Source organism: Taudactylus pleione, unplaced genomic scaffold (genome assembly GCF_031769625.1).
Source record: "Taudactylus pleione unplaced genomic scaffold, aTauple2 ptg000465l, whole genome shotgun sequence".
Classification (NCBI taxonomy): domain Eukaryota; kingdom Metazoa; phylum Chordata; class Amphibia; order Anura; family Myobatrachidae; genus Taudactylus; species Taudactylus pleione.
Window position 1 is genome coordinate 1,675,996 of NW_028284867.1, and position 24,730 is coordinate 1,700,725.

The following is a 24,730-nucleotide window of genomic DNA, read 5'->3' on the forward strand; positions in this document are numbered from 1 at the left end:
ACGGAAGTGGGGCAGGTGCAGCTACGGGAAGCGGGGCGGAAGTGCCCTGAATCTGGCGGAAGTGAGCGGTGTGTGTAACAGAATCTGTGTTCCCCTTGTTGCTGCTCACGTGTGTGGCAAGAGAGAGTGACCCTGGTGAGGTGAGTGGGAATGTCTCGGGGGTCTCACACATCATGTCCCCCCGGTGACCCTGGGGGGGGTACACTGTCCCTGCCAGGAGTGTGGCAGACATTACAGCCTGCTGCCCTAGCTCCCCCCATTGCCCTTTCCTTTCATAAACTGCCTGCAAAATGGCATAGGTCATCTCAGTGGTTCTGGGAGTGAGGAATTGGATTAGTTCCCATTTAAATAGATATTTTTGTGCCTTAGGATCCTCCATAATACTGAGCCAGATATCAGCTTGGATGGACACTTGTGCTAATATTTATCATATAGCTGTTGCAGACTGAAGATGTGTATCCTAAAACTTATCTTGTGGGGGAAACATTCTTCCTCTGCATAGCAGATCTCCTGTCTGCCAATTTATAGAAATGTAATATATGCTCTGCAGCACTTTCCAATAAAATGGGGAATATAAAATACCACAAACTAATGCGCCATCCTTACAGTAGTGTCTTGCTGTCTGCATGGCGATTGGGGGACCCTGGAGGGGCTGTGATATAGGGGGGCAGGGGACTTGCTGAGTTTCAGGTTTGCAGAAGAACCAGAAAGTACGTCAGACATACTTGGTTGCCAATGTGCAGTAAAGTGTCATGTCGTGAATGAAGTCCCTGAGTTATGTGTCGCTGCTGTTTTCGCCTGCTTAGGGCCGGGTTCAATTGGTGGCGAAAAGTGCGATGTTTTCACCTCAGCCTGTTTTAAGGCGTAGTTATCGTGTACTTTCACATTGCGCACTCCCGTTTTTTGCCTGATTCAATTGCAAAACAGGTGAAAACGCGGATGTGCGAATGGCAAAACTAGCGAAAATTACTTTTTTTGGGGGGGGGGGGGGTGTGACGGAATCAGTCTGTACCCCCAAAAAACCCTAAGTGACCCTAGTAATCAATATAGAAATAATAGTAATAAAAGTATTTTGGGTTACCTTAATTGAGTCAAATGGCTGTTATATGCACTTTTTTGCATTAGTGTGAAGAAAATATATAAAGCAATTACTTTGGTGAAAAATAATTGTTGGAGTTAAATTGGGGATACATTTAAATGGGTACTAGTATATTTTGGAGTTAATAAAGTGCTTTTTAAAAACGTTAGGAAAAAAAAATGGCTGCAGCCCTACAAACTCCTGTCCCATCCTTACAGCGCCCCAAAATACCAGACCCAATACTTAAAACCCATTTTCAACCACTTTTTAAATTTTCAACCCAAAAATTACTACTTTTTTGGGGGGGGTAAATTAAGATAATTTTGATAATTTTTTTTGCCTAACTAGTCATTATGGGGGGGGGGGAATTGTCCAAAGGGTTCTGTACCAAGTCCCCCGTCCCCCCATTTTTTACCCAAATATGGATTTTGCACATCTTTTCTCCTGCCTTTGGGTGGAGAAACTCTTTTGCCTATGGAGTTTTGGCCTAGACGAAAACGTCCTGGAATTGAATAGGGCGAAACTTTGGAAACAGGTGAAAACCGCGCATCGCCTCTAATTGAATTCGGGCCTTAGTGCCATGTGTGGCAATTATCAGGTGGTAGTGGCCCTTGTCGCCAGGGATGGGGGTATTAAAGAATAACAGCATTTTCAATCAATCCCACATTCTTTATATGACATTAGAGACCTCTATGTCCAGGGATGGGGGCATGAGACTGCTTTACCAGGGACAGGCGCTCTGCGGTCACCTCTTGGGATCTCGCTGCTCAAACTGCGTTGACGCCTTCGAGCTGTCCCAATCCACGCTGGCTGTTGGGTCTGAGGTTCTAGAGGGATGTGGGGACCACTTAGATGGGCTACCATACCTCCACCTGCTGCCCCCACTGAAGAATGATCTCAGCCATCGGACTCTCTACAATTCTATCTCAAATTAGCTTTAGACAGTGGTTCCCAAACTTTTTCGAATCACGGTACCCTAGAGTATCAGCATTTTTTCCACGACATCCCTGGGCCACAAGTGAGAAATTCGGCAGAATTTAAATGAAGTAAATTGTGCTTAAAAAGTCACAATCAGGGACAGTTATATAGTGGAGGACAGGACTGCAATTCTTTTTGTCCACATTTCTACTTCAGGGTCCACAGGGTTGACCTTGGGGTATAGGTTGGGAACCAAATCCGGGCACCACGCAGTTAAAGCTTTTAGCTCCCAGGATGCACTGGGTCCACTCTCCCTATAACCCCACCCCCAAGCCAGAGGCACCTCAGTTTCAGTTGGTGCCCGGCCGGAGTCGGGTCACCGTTAGTGCAGGGGGAGCTGATTAGCAGCCCCTAAGCTTATTTTATTTTTTTAGGGACAAAGTTTTTTCCATGGACTTTGGACTCTTCAGAGTGGCAGCGTCGGACTGTCCATAGGACGTCTAAGCTGCCGCTCCGTCACCCCGCTGGCGCTGAGACGCCAGTACAGATCTGGGGATCTCAGCGGGACCCCAGAGTCTGTACTAGCCGGACTCTGTGGGCGCCCAGGACTGCTGCCGGATCCACGGGGAGCAGGTAAGGTCGCGGATCACCGCTTGCGGTGATCCGCGCATTTCAAATGCAGTCCTGTGCCTCCGGTCTCAGGGGACAGACCGGAGGCGCCGGCAGTGGCGGCGGGCCCCCCATACCCTGTGTGTCCACTAGACCACCAGGGACTTAACGATCGGTGCAGGGAGCCGGCGTCCCGGGGGTTAATAGCCGGCCAGGGGAGGCAGCCTTCCCTGTTACAGCGGCTCCTCCCCTCAGCTCAGCGCGCCTTTCAGTATCCATAGTCTGGCGTCGCTGAGCTGCTTCCTCCGCGGGCCACGCTTCCTCTGAGGTCTCCAGCGGCCATTTTATCTCTGTGGTGCAGCAGAAATCTCTCAAGATGGCAGTGAGTCCAGTCCCCCTGCGTACCTCACCATCAGGTCAGTGTACACAGCGCTGTAGCCTTCCCAGACACTGAATCTGGGCCGTTGAATGCAGTGTAATAGTGCAGTATATTATATGACATGTTTATGTATATATGTATATATCTGCATTGTATGTGACTTATGCTAGTGCTGACTGTCTGTACTTTATTCTCTCACCTGTCAGTGTATATCTATCCCTTTTCTTTATCTGCCCTAATACAGCTGTACTTAGGGTGGTTCTGAGACCTCACATTTATATACTTGTTAATATTTGTGTGGTTTGTCACATACTGTTGCGTGCTGCACGTTGCCATATTTTAGATGGAACTGTGTGTTGCATACGCTGAAAATGGGTCCCTGCAGCTAATTTTTGGCATCAGTCAGGACCAGTATAGTGCTGCTTAATATTTCCGCCAAGATTGGTCAGATATGTCTGACCAGGAGATAGAGCGTTATACTGCACCCATTTTTACTATCCTGCAAGTCATGTGCTGCAGGTGTTAGTGCGGAGGATTTGACTCATAAAGGGTTCTGTATGTGGCGTCATCTGGTGCTGGCCTCTTTCACGACCCCCTTGGGCGGTTTGTTTTCTCGGGATCCTCTCAATTGCGGATCGCCGGGCGGGCCCCATTGTTGTACCTCACTTGGGGTTACTTCACCATACTGCCCTTTTCATCTCAGGGTATCTCGCAGCTTCTTGCACTCTTCCCCTGTGACACAGACTACCGCTCCCTGCAGGGGTTTTTCGCAGTATATGAATTCCCCCTGGTGCCACAATAGTCTGTCATTCCCCTTGCAGGGATTACCACAACAGCCACCCTGGGTGGATGTCGTTTTCTACGAAACGCTAATTGGCGTGGTTGACGCCCTGTGGTTACTTCCCAGTTGGCTCTGCCGTGAACTGGATACTGTTTGGGGCTCTTTCCCTCTTACACGGGGGGAAGCCTATTTCAGGGATTATTATCCCTGCTTTAGGGCTGGTAGCAGGTCCATTCTGGTTAGAGTGAATGTTGACCTGCACCTGTATCATACACCCTCAGTATTGCGTGCCTTCGGGTTCCCTGTTGCTGACTAGCGGGTGGATCGCATAGCGGGACTCTGGCTGTTGCCAGATAGGAGGTGTTACAACAGTGTTTGGCCTCCTGTCCCAAATTCCCTGAGGGTCATCACGAGCCCCTCCTGGGGTGGATGGGCGTGTTACTCGTCTGATTACAGACGTTACTACGCCTCCCATTCCTGCGTGGTCGGATTCTTCGGATCCGTAGGTGGTAACTCTGCCTGAAATCAGTATACTTGCTTTCAGGAGTTGTTACCCATCCTACCATGGCTATAGCATGGTTGGTTAATACTATTGCATATTGGGTTGATGCATTTGTAACGTTTTTTCCCCTCCAACACGGGGGTTCAAATGTATTTGGTCGCTCACGTAATATATGCAGTTGTCATAGGTGGAAATGCCTATATTGGATACCAGTCTCCTAACTTTCAGAGTTCCGGCTGCGACTGTATCCTCCGTAATACCCTATGGCTGCGCTCTGGGAATGCAGAGGTGCAGATACCATCTTTAGGGTTGATATTGTTTGGTCCTGACCTTGACAAGATTGTAGTAACATTGGCAGTATTACTAACGACAAGTTTACCGCTTTCAGCTATGCCCACTACAAGGCCTCAGACTAAGTCTGTTAAGTCTTTTTTGTCCTCTGGGTCAGCCTAAAGGTCTGTTTCTTCGTAGACTGTCGGCATCTACAAGGGCCGACATATCCAGTACCGAGCAGGCCTGGACTGCCAGCCGATCCTGCTTCTGAACCTACGGATATCTCTTCAGCCTGACGGGACAGGCCTACAACTGGGAGATACCGATTTTCTCAGTTCGCCCGGTACTAGTGTCAAGTTGCCGCGGCTACGTGGGTAGGAGGGTACGCCCTCTTTGCTCAGGCGGCCTCTTTACAAGGGCCTTACAGATCCAGAAAGCTATGCAGTTGTTGCGGTAAGCGGAGCTAATTAGGCCATCCCCACTATCTCAGTGAGGGACTGGTTGTTCTGCTTTCTTTCTGGTGCGGTGGCTGAATGGTCCTCTTTGGCCTATTCTCTGTCTCAATTCCCTGAACCAGTTCCTAAAGCTACCTGGGCTCAGGAGGAAATCCCTATGCTCCATCATACGATGTTTGGAACCTGGGGACTTTATGGTATCACTGGATATACAGGACGCGTGCCTACGGGTACTTACAGAGACCTTTCCTCAGCATGGGCTGAGGTTTGCTGTATCACAGCAACACTTACAATTTTTCGGGCTCTGCCTGTTGGGACTGTCCTCAGCCCCACAGGGGTTTACCAGCGTTTTGGATTTTCTGACAGTTCTTCTGTTCAGTATATCCCAATGCTCCTGTACCTGGACGGCCTCCTGCTCTTAGCGGGATCACCGGGGTACTTTACGGCCAGGTCAGGATGACTGTGGCTTCTTCAGGGTGCAGACGTTTAATCAACGGGGAAAAAGTCCTCCCTGCATCCCTCTCTGGGTATTCTTCATCTAGGATCCCTGCTGGATTCTCAGAATCTGAGAATTCTTCTGGCGTAAGACGGAATCTCCACTCTTCCATTAGGAGTACATGGTTGTCTGCGCAGTCGACAGATGTCTTTACACTCTGGGATGCATGGTGGAATGGGCTCAGTTCCATTCCAGGCCTTTCCATAATTGGCTCATCTCCAGATGGAACGAGTTTTTTCTGTCGGATAACTGTTCAAACGATGATGCTCTCTCCGGAGGCAAGTCGGTCCCTGTCCGGGTGGCTATGGCCATCTCGTCCAGGGTTTTCTTTGCTATGGACAGTGTCTGGATCGAATCCTTTTCAGTGCAGTTGGACGTCTGTCGATTCCACCCTGTCAATTAACTTACTCTGGCATAACTCTTGTTTCCCGGTGAACCTGAAAAGGTTCAGTCCGACAGGGACAGGACAGTGGCTTCCTTTTTAGCAACACTGTGCGTTGGGTGGCAATGACAGGTATGTCACATATTCGGACATAGTCCGAGGGTCTCCTCCCGACCATCTCGGCAGCGTTCATTTCAGGAGCTCTCCATTGGGAAGCGGGAGTCCTCAGCCGTCACGACGTGCATCCCGGGGACTAGTCTCTTCCCCAAGAGAGGTTTCATCTCCTGGTGAGCAGGGGGGGCCCCACTGAGGTGACCCTCATGGCCTTCTGACTTTATCACACTATGGTGTTACAGTCCAGCTCTGAGGATTCTGAAGCAACCTTCAGCGACTCTTTGTCGGTGAAGTGGTCCTTCCACTTTGTGTACCTGTGTTCTCCGGTCTCCCTTCTTCCTCGAGGTCTTTGGAAGTGTTTTCAATCGAGACGGAGATGCTTTCCTGCTGGTGGCTCCTGATTGCCCCAGATGTCAGGGGTACTTGGATCTTCGGAGTCTCTACATCGATACTCCATCCCTGATGCTTCACTGCCCGGACCTGTTGTCTCAGGGTCCTTGGTTTTGCCTTGGACCTGGGTCGTTTGTCTTTGACTGTGTCCTTACAGTGGTCTTACGGCTTCCCTGGCTTTGTCATCGTTGGAATGATTAGAGCACATGGATCAGCTTTTGCTGGGACCTACCACAAACTGTGGCAGCCATAAATCTTATGGTATTGTACCTGTCGATACAATCCTCCGGTGTCCAGGATTTCCAGATATTCTGGCATTCCTTCCGGCTGGCTTGGGTTTCACACTTGGCCTGGTCTTCCTGACAGTGCGGATCTCTACACTGTCAGTATGGTTAAGATATGGAATTGCTCCACTCTGGTATCCAGTTCATCCTTTGGAGTGTTTTCTTGATTATGCCTCCATTTGTCCTCCCTAGGGACTCCTTGGGAGTAAGTAGTGGTTCTTCGTTACCTCCGGGGACAGTCAATGGAACCGCTGGTTGTGATAGCCATTACATGGTCTATTGCTTAGGCTCTCTCTTTCTCTCAGGGTGTTTATATCAACCAGGAGAGTGTCTGAATTGGGAGCGTTCTCATGTGGCTCCCTCTTCTGGAGGGCATCATGTCAGGGTGTGAGTTGCTCTCGCCCTGTGTTTCTTCTTAGTGGTTTTCAGGTTCCATATTATTCTGGAACTTATGGTACGGCCATTCTGTCCCCAGTCCTCTCGGCTGGTGTGGCCTCATTGACTGTGGTCTGGCCTCTTTGGATTTATGTGATCCGTTCAGGTTCCTTACGGAAATCGGACTCCTTATTGGTGGTCTGAGATTTCTGGTTTTCACAGGAAAGGATGGCCGGCCTATAACCAAATGTTGGCTGGATGGCCTCGTAGGTCTTCCTCAGGGGCCTACCCATGGGTAGGCCTTCCTGTTGTTGATGCTTGTTTTTTCTCGGGCCATGTGACCCTCGTGTGCGGCTCGCTGTGGCGCCTCGGCTGTTTTGCCTTACTAGGTGGCCACGTGGTCTTCTGTCCACACCTTTTTAAGGTTCTAGGCATTGGTTTCCTTTGCCTCTCAGGATGCTTCCTTTTTGGCGACGGATTCTCCTCTCAGCACAGGAGCGTCCCCACCCTTGGTTGAACTGCTTTGGGACATCCCCAAGGTCAACCCTGTGGACCCCCTATGGACCCTGAAGTAGAAAACAAGAGATATGGTAAGAACTTACCTTTGTTATCTCTGTTTCTACGAAGTCCATAGGGTCCACAGGGCGCCCGCCCTGACGCACCTGGCTTCATATGGGCTGTGTGGCTGGTCACCGGTTTTCCGTCTCCCATTTCTGTGAGTATGGTTATTGAGTGTTCCAGTTTTCTCTCTCTTTTTCTCTCCTCCTCCGGCCTTTGGCTACTTACAAACTGAGGTGCCTCTGGTTTGGGGGTGGGGTTATAGGGAGAGTGGACCCAGTGCATCCTGGGAGCTAAAAGCTTTAACTGCGTGGTGCCCGGATTTGGTTCCCAACCTATACCCCAAGGTCAACCCTGTGGACCCTATGGACTTCGTAGAAACAGAGATAACAAAGGTAAGTTCTTACCATATCTCTTGTTTTTTTGCCTGGCAGCCATTAGCACTGGTATTGCCTATCACACTGACTAAAAATAATTTTATTTGGTACTGGACCACCAACCCGAGGCACCCCTGCAAGTGTCCTGAGGCACCCCAGGGTGCCGCAGCACCCAGTTTGGGAACCACTGCCTTTAGGGTGTCCTGAGCAGCAAGATGACAGAACAGAGATACTTTCACCCGATAAGAGGACCATAGAGTTCTCCGGAACAGCTAAACATTAGCCGCCGAGGGGATGACATCAAATATTTTATATTTACTTAGTGGTGTCACATACAGGTTTTGGAGGCATAAGAGGCAAGTGGCAGGACCCAATTGCCTGGCAGGTAAAATTTTGCCAACCCCTGGTATAGGTAGAAGACAAATGTAGGGTAATCTGGCAGAGTAGCCTACGGGGCTTATGATGGGATTCCTAAACCTTAATAAACTTTCCTTAAGAGGTGAGAGGTTTTATTTTATTTAAATGGAATGCTAAGAGTTTGGAGTCTAAAATAAATGTTTTGTTGTATGAGCTATGGATAATTCCACAGAGCAGGCGCAGCCTGGCAATAATCCTGTATCCGGGAGCGGATTGGAGGGGGAAGAATTGGGAGGTAATTAGAGAGACAGGAGGAGATGTTTGTTGGTAGAAGCATTGTATCTTGGCAGGGGCTGCAGTGGGAGAAGATTCAGAGAAGAATATTAGTCTACAGATTTGGATACAGGCTGGGTGCAAAAGACTGTCCTGAGTCAGGGATACCAGCTAGGTAGTGAGGTGTCATTGTGTAATCAGAAATAGGCAGCTTCTGTGGACTGTTGGGCAGATTATTGGGCACCATCCTTTCAGAGGCAACACTGAAATCCTTACCTAAGAGAAGTGTTATACATAGAGCAGAGGGGGCCTAGGACCAAGGCATTCAGAGATGGATACTACAGGGGGTAAATTTACTAAGATGGGAGTTCTATTTAAGAAGTGATGTTGCCCATACCAACCAATCAGATTCCACTTCTCCTTTATCTAGCACCTTCTAGAAGATAATACCTGGAATCTGATTGGTTGCTATGGGCAACATCACTTCTTAAATATAGAACTCCCATCTTAGTAAATTTACCCCTAGGTGTGGTATAAAATATACGTCAGGGAGTCTCTGTGAGGCTGAAGGGCCTGATAACAGCGGTAAATAGCTTGGGAATATTTTGTATATAAATATATATATTTGTGATTGTTACAAGATGTTTTCCCAGTAAAGGTTTAAAAGCGAAACACAAGTTGTCTTTCAACAATTTATATAATAGCAATGACAGATCTGCAACCTCACCATGTCTTCACAGAACTTGACGGGTCCCATTGCAATTGCATGTGCTGTACAGCTCAATCAAAGCTGTTGCTCTCTGTTATCGGGCATTTGCGGCCGAGGAGAGGCTAATTGTGGGATTACACACAATGGGCGGAATTCAATTGTTTCCAGCCCCCATCGCGCCCGACGGAGCTATTCAATTGTTGCTCCTGTCGGGCGCGATCAACTGCCAGCGCTCCATTTCAGCTCGCAGCCCCAGAGGGGTGCCAGCTGAAATCGGTGAAAAGTGACCAGTTTGGTCACCCAAACGACACTTTTCGCGATCGCGCCCAGCACTTTGGTCGGGGTTAGCTGCTTTACGCGGCTAAACCCTACCACTTTAGGAGCGATCAGCGCGAAAAGCTGGAACAATTGAATAGCGCCCCGTGATCTCCCGTCACTTTAGACGGGAGTTCCGGGCCGCGAAAACAATTGAATTCCGCCCAATAAGTGATGTGCGCTTTAAAATATCTCCCCCCCCAATGATCACAAATGATCTCCTGTGTCCTCCAACAAGTCAGTGACACTTTTAATGTATCCAACACCTTTTGCTTTCACAGGTTGTCCTGTTTCTGTGGCAGAGGGGTCATCGCAGATCAGTCGCAATGTTTCGCAGAGCTGCCACTCAGGTGTGTATGACATCGCCGGTGCCCAGCTGAGGCATCCATTGTTTGGGCTGAGCCATAATCCAGTGACTCAGTGCCTCATACCTCACTCATGTTACTGTTTTGCCTAAAAATGATTGGCTGAAAGCCCTTGTACATTTATATAGTGCTCAGATACCGTCACGACTGAGAAATGTCCCTTTCCAGTAATTTACTCATGAGACTCCGGAAGTCTTTACTGCGTTCTATTGTAGAATTATTTTTTTATCTTCAAATTGACAGCTGACCTATAGGGAAGCAGTCAGGAAGCCAACGGCCGAATTCCCGACTGTCTAATCCCGGCCATGTACTAATGACAGGCGTCGAAATACCAACGCCTGTCATTAGATCTACGCCGGGACCCTGATGCCCGGCATACCAAGCGAATGTAAGCCTGGTGCCGGGCTCGGACAGCCGCTGCGGGTGGGGGAGGGTTAGGTTAGGGGCTCCCAGGGGGGACTTAGGGTTAGGCACCCCCCGGGAGGGTTAGGCTTGGGGAAGGGGGGGTTAGGGTTAGGCACTCCTACTGATATGTGAAAAAACTATAAGCCGCAACAGTGCTCTTATTTTTTAATAACATCTGAATGATTTCCTCAACACCAGCCATGTCAAACTCAAAATACCAACCGGGCCAAATATTCAAGGTCTAAGAGTGTGTGGGCCGCAAGAAAAAAAAAGTAAATTTAGTTACTGACTATGGGGACCCCATAAGTCTACATATACAGTGCCCTTGTAGTTCTGCCCATTATGCATTGCACACTTTAGTTGTGCCCATTATGCAGTGCCCACTGTAGTGCCCCTTATGTAATGCCCACTGTAGCACCCCTTACGCAATGCCCCCTGTAGTTGTGCCCAGTATGCAATGCCCCCTGTAGTTGTGCCCAGTATGCAATGCCCCCTGTAGTTGTGCCCAGTATGCAATGCCCCCTGTAGTTGTGCCCAGTATGCAATGCCCCCTGTAGTTGTGCCCAGTATGCAATGCCCCCTGTAGTTGTGCCCAGTATGCAATGCCCCACTGTAGTTTTGCCCATTATGCAATGCCCCCTGTAGTTGTGCCCCTTATGCAATGCCCACACTGTAGTTGCGCCCATTATGCAGTGTTCCCCGTAGTTGTACCCATTATGCAGTGTTCCCCGTAGTTGTTCCCATTATGCAGTGTTCCCCGTAGTTGTGCCCATTATGCAGTGTTCCCCATAGTTGTGCCCATTATGCAGTGCTCCCCGTAGTTGTGCCCATTATGCAGTGCTCCCCGTAGTTGTGCCCATTATGCAGTGCTCCCCGTAGTTGTGCCCATTATGCAGTGTTCCCCGTAGTTGTGCCCATTATGCAGTGTTCCCCGTAGTTGTGCCCATTATGCAGTGCTCCCCGTAGTTGTGCCTATTATGCAGTGCCCCCTGTAGTTGTGCCCCTTATGCAGTGTTCCCTGTAGTTGTGCCCCTTATGCAGTGTTCCCTGTAGTTGTGCCCATTATGCAGTGCCCCCTGTAGTTGTGCCCCTTATGCAGTGTTCCCCGTAGTTGTGCCCATTATGCAGTGTTCCCCGTAGTTGTGCCCCTTATGCAGTGCCCACTGTAGTTGTGCCCATTATGCAGTGTTCCCTGTAGTTGTGCCCCTTATGCAGTGTTCCCTGTAGTTGTGCCCCTTATGCAGTATTCCCTGTAGTTGTGTCCATTATGCAGTGCCCACTGTAGTTGTGCCCATTATGCAGTTTTCCCTGTAGTTGTGCCCATTATGCAGTGTTCCCCGTAGTTGTGACCCTTATGCAATGCCCACTGTAGTTGTGCCCATTATGCAGTGCCCACTGTAGTTGTGCCCATTATGCAGTGTCCCTAGTAGTGCCCCTTATGCAGTGCCCCTAGTAGTGCCCCCTCCCAGTATAGAACAGGCCCCACTCCCCTGTGCAGTACTTACCTTTTTTCACGCTGGGCTCTGGGCACCGATCCAGTCCACGCCATCAGCATGCGTAGACACTGCTGCTGATTGGATATAATTAGATCCAGACCAGCAGGCACAGGCTCCTCTCATCGCGGGTGACGTCACCCGAGCACTGCATCACTGGGAACACTGGCCTCTGAAGCGAACGGAGGCTTCTTTAGTCTCTGATCGCTTCAGAGACCTATGTTCCCAGTTTTAAATACAGTAAACACTGCCCGATCAGAGCTGACCTCTGGTTGTGGCAGGGGTGTGGGCCGCATCATATGTGTATTTGGGCCCACGCTGTCGGGCTGTATAAATTGCTTATTTGGGCCACGAGTTTGACATGCCTGCTCTATACCATCTGCTTTAATGTATGCTGTGGTTCAATGTAAGTGTCAAATAGTCCTGGTTATAGCGCATTTGGCACTTACCATCTCCTCGTACATCTCCCCCCTATGTTTCATACCATATGTAAAATTATGCCCATAATCGCTACAAGTTCCTCTCACATTCTATACATTTGTTTTAGGTGCATGATAGCGAGACCGTACTGACGGGGAGCCCTGTTATTGTATAACAAAATCACTACGTGCGTGTGCCAAATATGGCGGTCAGCCCACAGGTCACCTGATTGAAAACAATCCCATGTCCGCGGGGACGGCTGGAGAATTAATTAGGACAATGACCGCTGTCTGGCCGACAGAATTGATTTGACTTTACAGGATCAGTGTGTTCAGCCAACCCACAGCCGTAATTGCCCAATTTGGGCGATCGAACTTGAAAAGCGTTTACGCGTCATTTTCTCCGTCAGGCTGTTTCCACACGAGAGAATAACATCTGATCCCTTGTTTTGATCACATTCTTCCCCAGATGTTCCGGCAGTCTGTCAGATTTCAGTCCTCAGACTGGGGGGTTTTGGAGAGATGTGAGTATTTTAATTCCATTACTGTGTATGTCGTATTACATAGGACATTATGCTGACAAGTCATTTATTTAAAAGAGCCTTATTAGTTTTTCTAGCATACAGTTGTGGTCTCCAGTATCGGCACCCTTGAATTTTAAGTACATTTTGTACAATATCTCCCGGGGGAAAAAAGGAATGTAGTGAGACAGCTTTGGTCTCTAGACACTCAAGTTCGTAAAAAGTATTATGAAGGTACAATGTCAGAGACTGTTTGTTATACAATATTTGAGCTATTTAGTATATTTCTGAAAAGACACAATTTGTACTAACATTTATTGTCATTTTTCTTGACTACTTTGTACACTGTTTGATAATATGCATTGCTTTAATAAAAAAGTGTTTAAAAAAAAAAAGAATATTAAAAAGTACTTTATAAAAAAGTAAAGAAACATTTCCCCCCCCCCAAAAAAATAAATAAATATATATATTTTTTTTTAAAGAGTAATAGGAGGAAAAACTATAAAAAGATGGAAAGACAAAATTGTTGCCCCCCAGCAATTCAAATCAATAAAAAAAAAAAAAGAAACCTTTCCCAAAAAAAATTAAAATATATATTTTTTTTAAAGAGTAATTGGAGGAAAAACTATAAAAAAAAAAAACTAAAAAAAAATGGAAAGACAAAATTGTTATCCCCCCCCCCAGCAATTCAAATCAATTTAAAAAAAAAAAATTTCCCCCAAAAAAATAAATAATAAGTAATAGGAGGAAAAACTATAAAAAAAATGGAAAGACAAAATTGTTGCCCCCCCCCCCCAGCAATTCAAATCAGTTTTAAAAAAAAAAAGCTTGATTAGAATCTGTCACCTGTGATAAATGATCAATACTCACATGACTTGAATGAACCAATGAATGACAGCTTTAATGTTTAATGAAAGTGCCTTTGATACCGTCCCAGTCACATTTTTTTTTTATCTCCATGTCGGCTGAAAAGGAATATTTACATTTTTTTTTGGTTCATAACTCTGGACATCCAATTACAATATTCTAATGATACGAAGTCGGTAAATTTCCACTTCTTTCTGAAAATATTACACAGGTTGTACTTAAAATTCAAGGGTGCCAATAATGTTGACCATAACTAAATATTTGACACTGTAATTGTTTCTTTAATGGCTATAAACTCTAGGAGGCGCTGTTGCTATTTCTATTGAACCGTAAGGTATTCAGCCAAGATCCCAAACCGCAGCCTGAGAATGAGGAGAAGAATGCCATAAAGCACAATGCAGATCTTATTGTACTAGGCGCGATATACATTCAGCCCTCGCAGACTAGTCCTAGATCGTACTGATGACGGCCATGTCTTGTGTAATTCTGTCCCTAACGCTAATGATAACCCTAATCTAAATGTCAACATTTCTGATGTCGACATTCTGTCAAGTGTCTAAATTTTTTGGCGTCGTTGACATTAATGTTGTCGACATTTTAACCATGTCGACCTTCTGATTGGAGACCTAGTGACGGCATACCCGCAACCAATCGGATGTCTTCTACAGCGCTCAGCCGCGTTCCATTCATCTTCCTTGGCCTCTTAGAAAAACAAGGTATAGGGGTGAAAGCTAGGGAGGTGTACAATCCCCCTTATTACCCCAATAACCGATGGCCCCCTTTCAGCTTCACACTGGATTGACCAGGTAGGAATGCCCCTCTTTCAGTCTTTAGAACAGATCCCTGCAGTGTATAGTGACTGCTGCATGCTGAAGGTAGAGGACTCGGCTTGTGGGTGTTATTAGACACTTAGGGGCCAATGTGTTAGGTTGGTACCAACCAATCAGCTCCTGTCACGTTACACTTTGTGTTTTTAAAAATGACAGGTGCTGATTGGTTAGTACTTTATTTCTCTCCAAAACTTAGTACATAGACCCCCCCCTATATGACTTACTCAGGGGTAGGGGCGGAATTGGTATGAAATACTGCCGGCAGCCCGACATCAGCAGAGATCCCGGCAACGGAAGCCCGACAGCGTTGGAAATCCCGATCGTGGATAGGTGGGTATCTACTAACCTAACCCCCCTAACCCTCCTTAGGGGTGCCTAACCCTAACCACCCCCTTCCCCGCTGCCTAAACCTAAGTCCCCCGGGAGGGTGTCTAACCCTAAGTCCCCCCCGGTGGTGCCTAACCCTAACCCTCCCTCCCCCTAGCCTAACCCTAACCCTCCCGGCGGGGTGCCTAACCCTAAGTCGAGCCCTAAACCTAACCCTCCCCCCCCCCCCCCCCGCGGCTGTCCACTCGCGGCGCCCGGCATCACTACGATCGGGATGCCGGGCGCCGGTTTACCGGCGTCGGGGAAATGACGGGCGTCTACATCTAGACGCCCGGCATTTCACCCTTGCCGGGTTATGACAGTCGGCAAGCCGGCTGCCGGTATGTAGGCAGTCGGCTTCCCGATTGCATACCGTAGGAGCAGTCCTGTACTGTAACAGTTGTGATCCCGGACGCTTCCCGAGCGATGGGCATTCCAAACCCCTGGCTGCCCAAGTGAATACGCACCGTCTGGTGTACGGAACCACGCAGTTGCATGGCAGGGCTTCACAGGGGGACATCTATGGTGACAGGGTGGAAAACAATGACTTTTCCAAGGTTAGTGCTGCTCTGATTTTGGTTCTGACGCACCATTTGTGCTGGGTAGGGGCTGTCATGTAGGACAGTTTTGCGTTTGTAGAGCGCCAAAAGTTCCATTGATTTACTATGATGATTGATTATTGTTAATATTTAATGCAGAACATCTAATTCGCTAAAAGAGGTAAAAAATAAATAAAAGCTTCATACGTTGATACTCATAACTTGATGTGGCATAGACTCACAGAAATGTGGCAGCGGCTGCTGAGCAACTTCATTTTTAAGCTCTTCCGAGTCAAGAAGCGGTAAAGACGGTGAAACCTTTTTGACGTTGCTGTAATGAGTACGTCATTTGTCAGCTGCAGAACCTCTGGCCTCCAGTATATCAACAACATAATAATAATACAATTATTAATAGCAAAACATAAAAACACATTTAGCTTATTTATATATAAAAATAAATGTTTTCTTTATTTGTGTGTTTTTCAGCTCTAAACAAGGTGCAGCTCTTGGGCAGAGTTGGCCAGGACCCAGTGATGAGACAGACGGATGGGAAGAACCCTGTCACCATCTTCTCGGTGGCCACCAATGAGTTGTGGAGGTCGGGGGAGAGTGAGGTGTTCAGTGCCAGTAAGTTACAGCCAGGTCCCTTTAGTCAGTAAGCAGGAGGTGATGTATCTGCTGAGCCCAGGGGAGGAACTGACCACACCTTCTAAAGAGGGACGTTGTCCTGGGCAACCAATCAGCTTCCACCCTTCAATCTATAAAATGATCGGTAGAAGCTGATTGGTTGCTAGGGGCAACTCCTGTCCTCCTTAGGAAACATCTCCCTGCAAGTAATTTAGTGTTTTATTAGCTTTGCACATTCCTAGATGTGTATCTGCACACGGGAGCTCACAGCCGCTCGCTCACATAGGGCACCTACATGAGCAGACAAGCTGCTGCCTATACATTACTGTCATTGTGGACACCATGCCCTGCGTGTAGCTCTTACCCCTGGTCATTAGGCCGCCTGGTAGTTTGTAGTACCAGATTAAAGGAGTGTCCTAGTGGTGAAAACACAAGCGTAATTCGTTAGTAATGTTGGATGTGGGGTGAAATATTTACACAACTATTCGTAACACTATTGTTTGTGATACATGAGAATCTCTGCAATCATTCGCATTGTGTCGTCCTGCGTGCCCCTGCTACCCAGTATACGCCTCCGGCCTGCCCCTGCCACCCAGTATAATTCTAAATTTTGAGTTTCTATTAGTTGTTTCTATCCTGTGACTCATTTAGGTCTTTGTCAGACTATTGTTGTTATATTTTTTATTGATATTGAGTAGATAATTGGAAATATCTATTTATTGGACTGTACTCCATTTTTTTTTTTTAAATAATACCTTAAATTCAAAACTAAAGTAGTAATGTCCTTATTTTGTCAGTTTGAATAATCAAACTGTGTGTGCCCACCTGCAACTGAAGTGAGGACATTGTACTTCAGGCTCCCTTCTGGGGATTTCACAGAATTAAAGTCGTGTGCCCTTGCTCGTGACATGGCTCAGCTCTGCATATAGAACAGTTTCTGTGTCATATTCAAGGGTAGCAAAAAAAAAACCACATAAATATAATGTTTTTGTTGCCCTTGAATTCATTTGATCTTTTATACATTTTTTTTTTTATATATATATATATTTTATTTAGGTTTTATTAATATCATAAGACAAATATTGTTTATTTTTTGTTTGGATACAATGTAGTTGCACTGTGTTCTCTGCATTGGGTGCTCTTGTCTCCAGAGAGCAACGATTTAGGGCAAAACAAATAAACGATTCTGCCTGGTAATATACAAATATGGCTGAAGTTGCACAAAGGCATATACAAATCAGTGGAGTAAAGTTTGAAGGTGGAAATGCCTGTAAAACACTAAGGGCCGTATTCAATTAGAGGCGATAAAGGGTTCTGAAAGAAATCCCCACATTTTTAGCCAAAAATAGGGATTTAGCATTTTTTTCACCTACTCTGAGATGGTGAAAACTTATCTCCTGTTCCATACTGTGCGATTATCGCGGGTGCGATAATCTCGTAAAAATCGGTGATAATCGTCCGATATTATCACCAGTGATATTATCGCCGCTAATTAAGTACGTCCCTAAATGTGTGTGGAAGTGTGTTTGATGCTGGTCTGTCCAGTGACCGCTGTAACCTTGTCTCTCTGGGTCACATAGTTCCTGTTCCCCCCCCCAGGGGGCAGATTATACAGGTTCAGCAGGTCGTTCCGGGGAAGTTCTCAATGTGTTCTGACTTGTTGTGTCGTCTTTACCAGCTGGAGACATTAATCAGAAGACGACCTGGCACAGAATCTCCGTATTCCGGCCTGGCCTCCGAGACGTAGCATATCAACACATCAAGAAAGGGTGAGCGCGTTGTGATCCGCGTCTGCTCGTCCTGGAAAAGGCTTATTTCCCTTTAGTGGAAGCGCAGAGGTAGTGGTTGGGTGGCACGGCCTTCCAGGAGACGTGGCCTAAACTATCAAAGGATTGTTAAGTAGCCACCTCTCCACCCTATGGTATTGTCAGATTGTCGGCAAGGGAGGTGTCGGCAAGGGAGATGTCGACAGAACTGTCGACATGGTTAAGATGACAACGTGATCATATAATGACGATACCAGATTGTCAACAGTACATATTTGTGTTAGGGTAAGGTAAAAACCCCCCCCAAAAAACAACCAAACACACCTGTATGTCGACTTTCAGGTGTCGACATGTTAAATGTCAACATTATGAAGATGTCGGTGTTTTAGCCATGTTTACATTTTGTCAAACTAATGTCCATGTCGACATTCGTAACCTCGCAACATTCTGAATGTCGACTGTTCATACTACACCCCACCCTGTAGCCAGTTAAACAACCAGTTTGCATGCGGCCAGAGGGGTGAAACCCGCTCAAACATGGGGAGTACATATAAACTGCACACACACACTGCTCTGGAAGCAGCAACCACTTCTGTCCCCCTAATCGTACACACATGTGGTTTACATACGCACTCCCGTGTAATGATATAATCTGACATTAGAATCCCTTCAGCTACATGATGTTATTGTTCATGTGCTGACGTGTGGAGTTCGGTCACGTGTGTAATGTCTTCCGTTGTGCACACATGACAGCAGCGCCCGCCTTTGCTTCCCAATTCCAGCTCTTGCGTCTCTCACACACCCGCAGCCAATGAGCAAGACCCCTCTCCCGCCGCCAGCGATCACTAACGCCAAGGCCGACTGTCTCCGTACACGCCTAGCACTGAGCGCGCACCGAGAGATAATCACATAGACATTGGTGTGAATAGCACAAAGAGTGCGTGTGTATGTAGGAATAATATAACAATTTCTAAGGGGTCTATTTACTAAGCAGTGTTAGGAGACAGAGTGATATGAGATAAGGTACCAGCCAATCAGCTCCCAACTGTCATCTCACAGGCTGTGTTTGAAAAATGACAGTTGGGAGCTGATTGGCTGGCACCTCATCACTTTTCACTCTGTCTCCTAACACTGCTTAGTACATAGACCCCTTAGAGACAGTTACACTGTACTATACCTATTTTACATCCCTCAAGGCCATTAAATCTGTTGATATTAAGTACTGCTATATATTCAGGGATTAGTCGCCCGGGGTAGTAGCAATTCCGGTCCTGAATAGCCCAAGAATCATGCAATGCAGTTAAATCGTGGGGCATTTATTAAAGGCAACAGTCGCGCTACACAACAATTGAAAAACCCACTTTTCTAGATCACCCTATAAGAACCAAGCTAATGAAGAACCGCTGATCCGGTGCTAAACGCTTAATGGCCCGCGGTTCAGCGCTGACGTCCAACTCTAACACTTTGTAAAGTTTAAACTAAACCATACTTATATGATGTTCCGTTATAGACATTTCTTCCATACAAAGAGCCAGAAAACAGTTACTGGGATTAGCAGAAGCTCCTAAGGGGAAAAAAAACCATAAAGCAAAACCAACATGGTCCTCTGCAAATATATATCACGTATATTTAATGATGAGTTTATTAGTAACCTGCTCAGTTTGTTCGCACAGATCCAAGCCTTACTTTATAATAATTCTCTTCCACGGTGTAAGTCATTTGCTCTCTCCCATCAGGGCGAGGGTATACGTGGAAGGAAAGATCGACTACGGAGAGTATACAGATAAGAACAACGTGCGCAGACAGGCGACCACCGTCATAGCAGGTGGGTGAAAAAAGTGGCAGCTGTTCGGGTTATTAAAGACTCCACTCACAATCCAGTTCATCCCATCCGCTTTATTTCTTTGTGGACTGGTTGGGACCCCTGGTTCATGGTTCCAATTGATTAGCTTTATAGATTCTGCCAGCAGAGGGCAGCAGAGTAGCCATGAGTATCGAGCATTAAATCAGTTTATCATTTACTATAGAGCATGTCCGGCTTTTACCGTCACCCAGGCCGAGGGTTTCATAAGTCCTGAGAACCATCGGTAAGAAAACGCGTTGAAGTTTTGCTGCGTCTTCAGCCTCTATATATACATTCCTATTCTTCTTAACGTCCCTTATTATTGGATTGGGTCTGCTACTGTAGTTTGGGCCTAGGCACATAATTGCACAGTTATTTATAAACCGGGTGCACTTGTTGTTTTACCAGATTAGAGAAAATGAGAGAACCCCTCCCTAACGAGTACTCATGGCTGCACTTCCTACAGGACACGGAACAGCCAGTTATAGTCTAGACAGCTGCACCGAGCCCCGTCTTGGTTTTCTAACACTTTAATAGCGAGAAGGAAAATATTTGCGTTTCTGGAATGATTGCTATGATCATACTGAAAATTACACCTCGTCGTCCTCAAATATTTAACTGTCCGTGGGTTGTATAAAACTAAATTTAACCACCCCAAGAGTTTTGTTCCTTGGGTGTTAGGGAAACAAAGTTTTAAAAGATGTTACATATATACCACACACCCTCATCACCCACAAACAACATCTGCAAAGTTGTTGTTTTTTTTTCCTCCCCCTGTTTGCAATTTATTACACACGTGACAGAAGTACATTCAGTGACTGCCATTGTGTTAGCGAGACCGGTGACCTCAGCAGTATACGGTTAGGACAGATGTGTCCTGGGCACATTGTGTCGTCCCTGTATTGCTTGAAGGAGCTCTGGACGCAACTGCAGGACGCTTCTTAAAGAGACCTAAATGCGTCCTGCAGATGTTTTCTGGCCATTGGCCCTCGAATGTCGCGTGGTTACAGGTTGGCTGCCTGTAAAACAGCTGGTTTTAAATGAACCTTTTAAATAAAATAAAAAAACAGAAGTATTTTAAAATATCCTTTCATAAAGCGACTAGTGCAGCGTGGAGGGCTTATGTGCCCACTTCCTTAGATCGTACCTGTTCTGCACTTTGTAACATCAATAGGACATGCTATGTTAAAGCCTAATTGCAATGATTCCATTCTTGGGAAAATACCGTATATACTCGAGTATAAGTCGACCCGAATATAAGCCGAGGTACCTAATTTTACCACAAAAAACTGGGAAAACTTATTGACTCGAGTATAAGCCTAGGGTGGGAAATGCAGCAGCTACTGGAAGTAATCCCCCCCTGGTAGTGCCCCCAGTAGTAATATCCCCCCCTGGTAGTGCCCCCAGTAGTAATATCCCCCCCTGGTAGTGCCCCCAGTAGTAATATCCCCCCCTGGTAGTGCCCCCAGTAGTAATATCCCCCCCTGGTAGTGCCCCCAGTAGTAATATCCCCCCCTGGTAGTGCCCCCAGTAGTAATACCCCCCCTGGTAGTGCCCCCAGTAGCAATATCCCCCCCTGGTAGTGCCCCCAGTATTAATCCTCCCCCTGGTAGTGCCCCCAGTAGCAACATCCCCTCTGGTAGTGCCCCCAATATTTATCCCCCCCTGGTAGTGCCCCCAGTAGCAATATCCCCCCTGGTAGTGCCCCCAGTATTAACCCCCCCTGGTAGTGCCCCCAGTAGCAACATCCCCCCTGGTAGTGCCCCCAGTATTCCCCCCCCTCCCTGGTAGTGCCCCCAGTAGCAACATACCCCCCCTGGTAGTTCCCCCATTATTAATCCCCCCCCTTCTGGTAGTGCCCCCAGTAGCGATATCCCCCCCCCTGGTAGTACCCCCCGGTAGTAGCCCCCCCAGTAGAGAGAAATGTAAAAAAAAAAAAACACTTACCTGTAACCCCGCTCCCGGTCCCGACGCTGCTACAGGCTCCTCCGCCGCTTTGCATAATGGGAGAGACGTCGTCATGACGACGTCTCTCCCATCACCCACTGCGGGAGCCGGAAGATGGCTCCCGCAGTGGGAGCAGCAGTAGCCGCTGAGAGTCTGACAGACTCTCAGCGGCTGCTGATTACACCAAACACATAGCTGCTGGCTCCGGCGGCTGTGTGTTTAGCAGTGTGTAGTGCTGACCGAACTCCGTCCGGTCAGCGCTACACACGCGGTGCAGGCTGTGTCACAGTGACACAGTCTGCACCACGGCCCGCGTGGTACGCTACTCAGCAGCGTACCATGCGGGCATGACTCGAGTATAAGCCGAGGGGGGGCTTTTTCAGCACAAAAAATGTGCTGAAAAACTCGGCTTATACTCGAGTATATACGGTAAGCTAATTATAAAGCTGTCCCCTCCCTTTCTGTCATCTTCCTGCCATAAGCACTCGCCACCATGTAAGTTAGTTGCAGGTTGATGACCCTGTGACCCTATTCCCATGTGAGCATTCAGGGCCAATCGGGAGCCTTGGAATACTTTTCAGACTATGAGGTCCTAGAAAGTCTCAGGAACGCAGTGAGCATGCTCCTGCCAGTACATGGGCAGGTCACACTGAGTAACGCTCCTGAGTACGCCTGACCCACCCAGAAGACGCCTAGATGTGTGACTTCAGGAGAATACTGCACATCGGTATCACGCAGTGCATATAGGTTACAGATTTCTATATGGGGTTTTTTTTTTTTTTTTTTCCTGCTCATGACCGGTCCACTGTAATGATCTGCAATTGGCCGTCCCAATATTTAGCCTCATAAGTCTGGTGGCCGCCCAGGGAAGGTGAAATATCCGTAATACTTTTGTGGGCGTGGACATCCCGTAAAGGAGGGATCCAGACATTTATTTTAAGGCTGCCAATCAGCCGACAGGAAGCGCTCCTATAGAAAGCCGCGTGACAGTGGTGCGCCTGCACTGTATGGCAGTTGAGGAAATTGATTGGACAAGCCACAGTAACTGACCAATCGGCTTTATTAGCAACCTACAATGTACACAGTTCCTTCCTCCCACATTTGTGGGCACCAGCACCCCCATTGGGCTGTTTATTGTGGTGAATAGAAAGAGGGGGGGGGGGGGGGGTCATTTCCTTTTTTTTGTTAAACTCCTTTCAACGAAAATAAATAAATAATTAAAATAAAGTATATTTTGGGCTGCAGCAAATCTGTCTCTTCTCTTGCAGACAACATCATATTCCTGAGTGACATGCGGGACAAGTCTTGATGTACCCCTCAGCCCCCCGGTTATATCCTTACTGTACAGCACTTAGATTTGTTGATGTTATATCACGTAAACTTTGTATTTACTTTAGAGGAATAATAAACTGTTTTCTAAGACTTCTGTCCATCGCTGGTCCCATGCATTGCATATTTATATGGCTGCTGTTTTATCTCGCTTTCTTCTCACTGGGTCTATGATTCCTGCTGATGCTGGGCTAAAAGGTGAAGCGGGGGCGGCCATACTTGTATCTCCGCTGTTCTGCTATTGCCCTGTGTTCAGCAAGGTAACTGTTGCAGCTACCAAACAGTAGCTGCAGGTAGAACACTGAGAGGTCTGTATACTAAGCAGTGTTAGGAGACAGAGTGATAAGGTGCCAGCCAATCAGCTCCTAACTGCCATCTCACAGGCTGTGTTTGAAAAAGTTGGGAGCTGATTGGCTGGCACCTTATCACTTTCTTATCACTTTTTACTCTCTCCTAACACTGCTTAGTAAATAGACCCCTAAAGGAGCCTGTTTGAAACTTCTGTTACAGGATATGACATAAGTAATATTGTGATATATATTTATGAGCTGTGGATTTCTTTTGAGCCGGTAAAAATTTCATTTATTTAATGGTACCTAATTGTACCTATACTGACCAACATTATGGCATCGCCCAATAGAAAAATAGGGTTACCACCAGCGATCGCTTTGAACGGGGAAGCCTATGTACTGAGTAACAACACGTAACACATACTGCTGCGATACCTGTTCTGTTAATGACAGTAAACCTGAAAACCTAAAGCAAAATGTAAATATTACTTTAGTAAAGCATGGCTTTAATATTTCCACCTTGCTGGGACTGAAAGCCACAATCTGGGTCCTCGCTTCCCCTGCTCATGCACAAATCTGCAGAGACCCCAGGCCAGTATCACCAGTGTATTTATTTGGTTTTAAATACTGGTAATAAATAATTTTCTGATAAGGATCAATAAAAAAAAATCTGAGTTCTCATCGCGAACTTGGTTCTGATAATCAATAGCGCCCACAATTAGGGTAAGGCGCTGCAGCGCGTTTTATTTAGAGACCAGAGAAGTAAGACGGGGCATGTCCCACCTCTCACATTTCTCTAATACCAATGTACTGTACAAAGGGAGGTGCTTCTGCCAGTACAAGGGACAAGGAGCCGAGATTGTCTTTGCCTTCAGCAAATTCCTGAACAGTTGTCTTCGGCGATAACTTCAACTTGTCAGGATTATCGTACAAATACTTAAATAAACAACCCCCCCCTGGATTATTAACTAATGTAAGTGTCAACTATTGAATGAGAGAGGATTGTGTAAGATCATGCATTTTCTTAAATAGGCCCCTAAAATCTGTCTAATATTGGGCTGCTGCATGTATAGTGCTGCTATCGGTGTTATGACGCTTCCTGATCTCCTGGGGGTTATTGGTCCCTTATATCCACCCTTCAGTGATTGATTGGATTGTGCAACACTGTCAAAATGAGCCATGTACGCAAATAGCCGTGCCCCCAAAATGGTAACGACATGCCTGCATTTTAATCGCTACTCCCCGGCAATCTGTCAAACTGCGTTTGAAACCTCACTGCGACCGCTTTAGCAAGACCATCGCGGCACATACGCAATGCGGCGCAGGCGCACGTGCAGAACGCACAACATCGCCCATTTGCGTCACGCCTTGTCTGGGTCATTGGTGCCAAGCAAGTTGGTACGCTGCAAGCTGGCTCAGTCCATAGTACAGCCGCCACCACCGATCGCTTTTACAATCTGCACCTAAACCAAAAAGTTTTGCATTTAGGAGCTGATTC

The 24,730-nt window shown here is 46.9% G+C and overlaps 1 protein-coding gene across 1 annotated transcript; it reads left to right on the plus strand.

Moving 5' to 3' along the window:
* On the plus strand, positions 1-23,043 carry SSBP1 (single stranded DNA binding protein 1). The gene is made up of 7 exons (XM_088448765.1): positions 1-140; positions 9,907-9,975; positions 12,777-12,831; positions 15,917-16,057; positions 17,736-17,826; positions 19,560-19,648; positions 22,882-23,043. Exons 2-7 carry the CDS (start codon positions 9,952-9,954, stop codon positions 22,920-22,922), a joined length of 441 nt encoding a protein of 146 aa, XP_088304891.1. The 5' UTR covers positions 1-140; positions 9,907-9,951; the 3' UTR covers positions 22,923-23,043.
* The last annotated feature ends 1,687 nt before the right edge of the window (positions 23,044-24,730 follow it).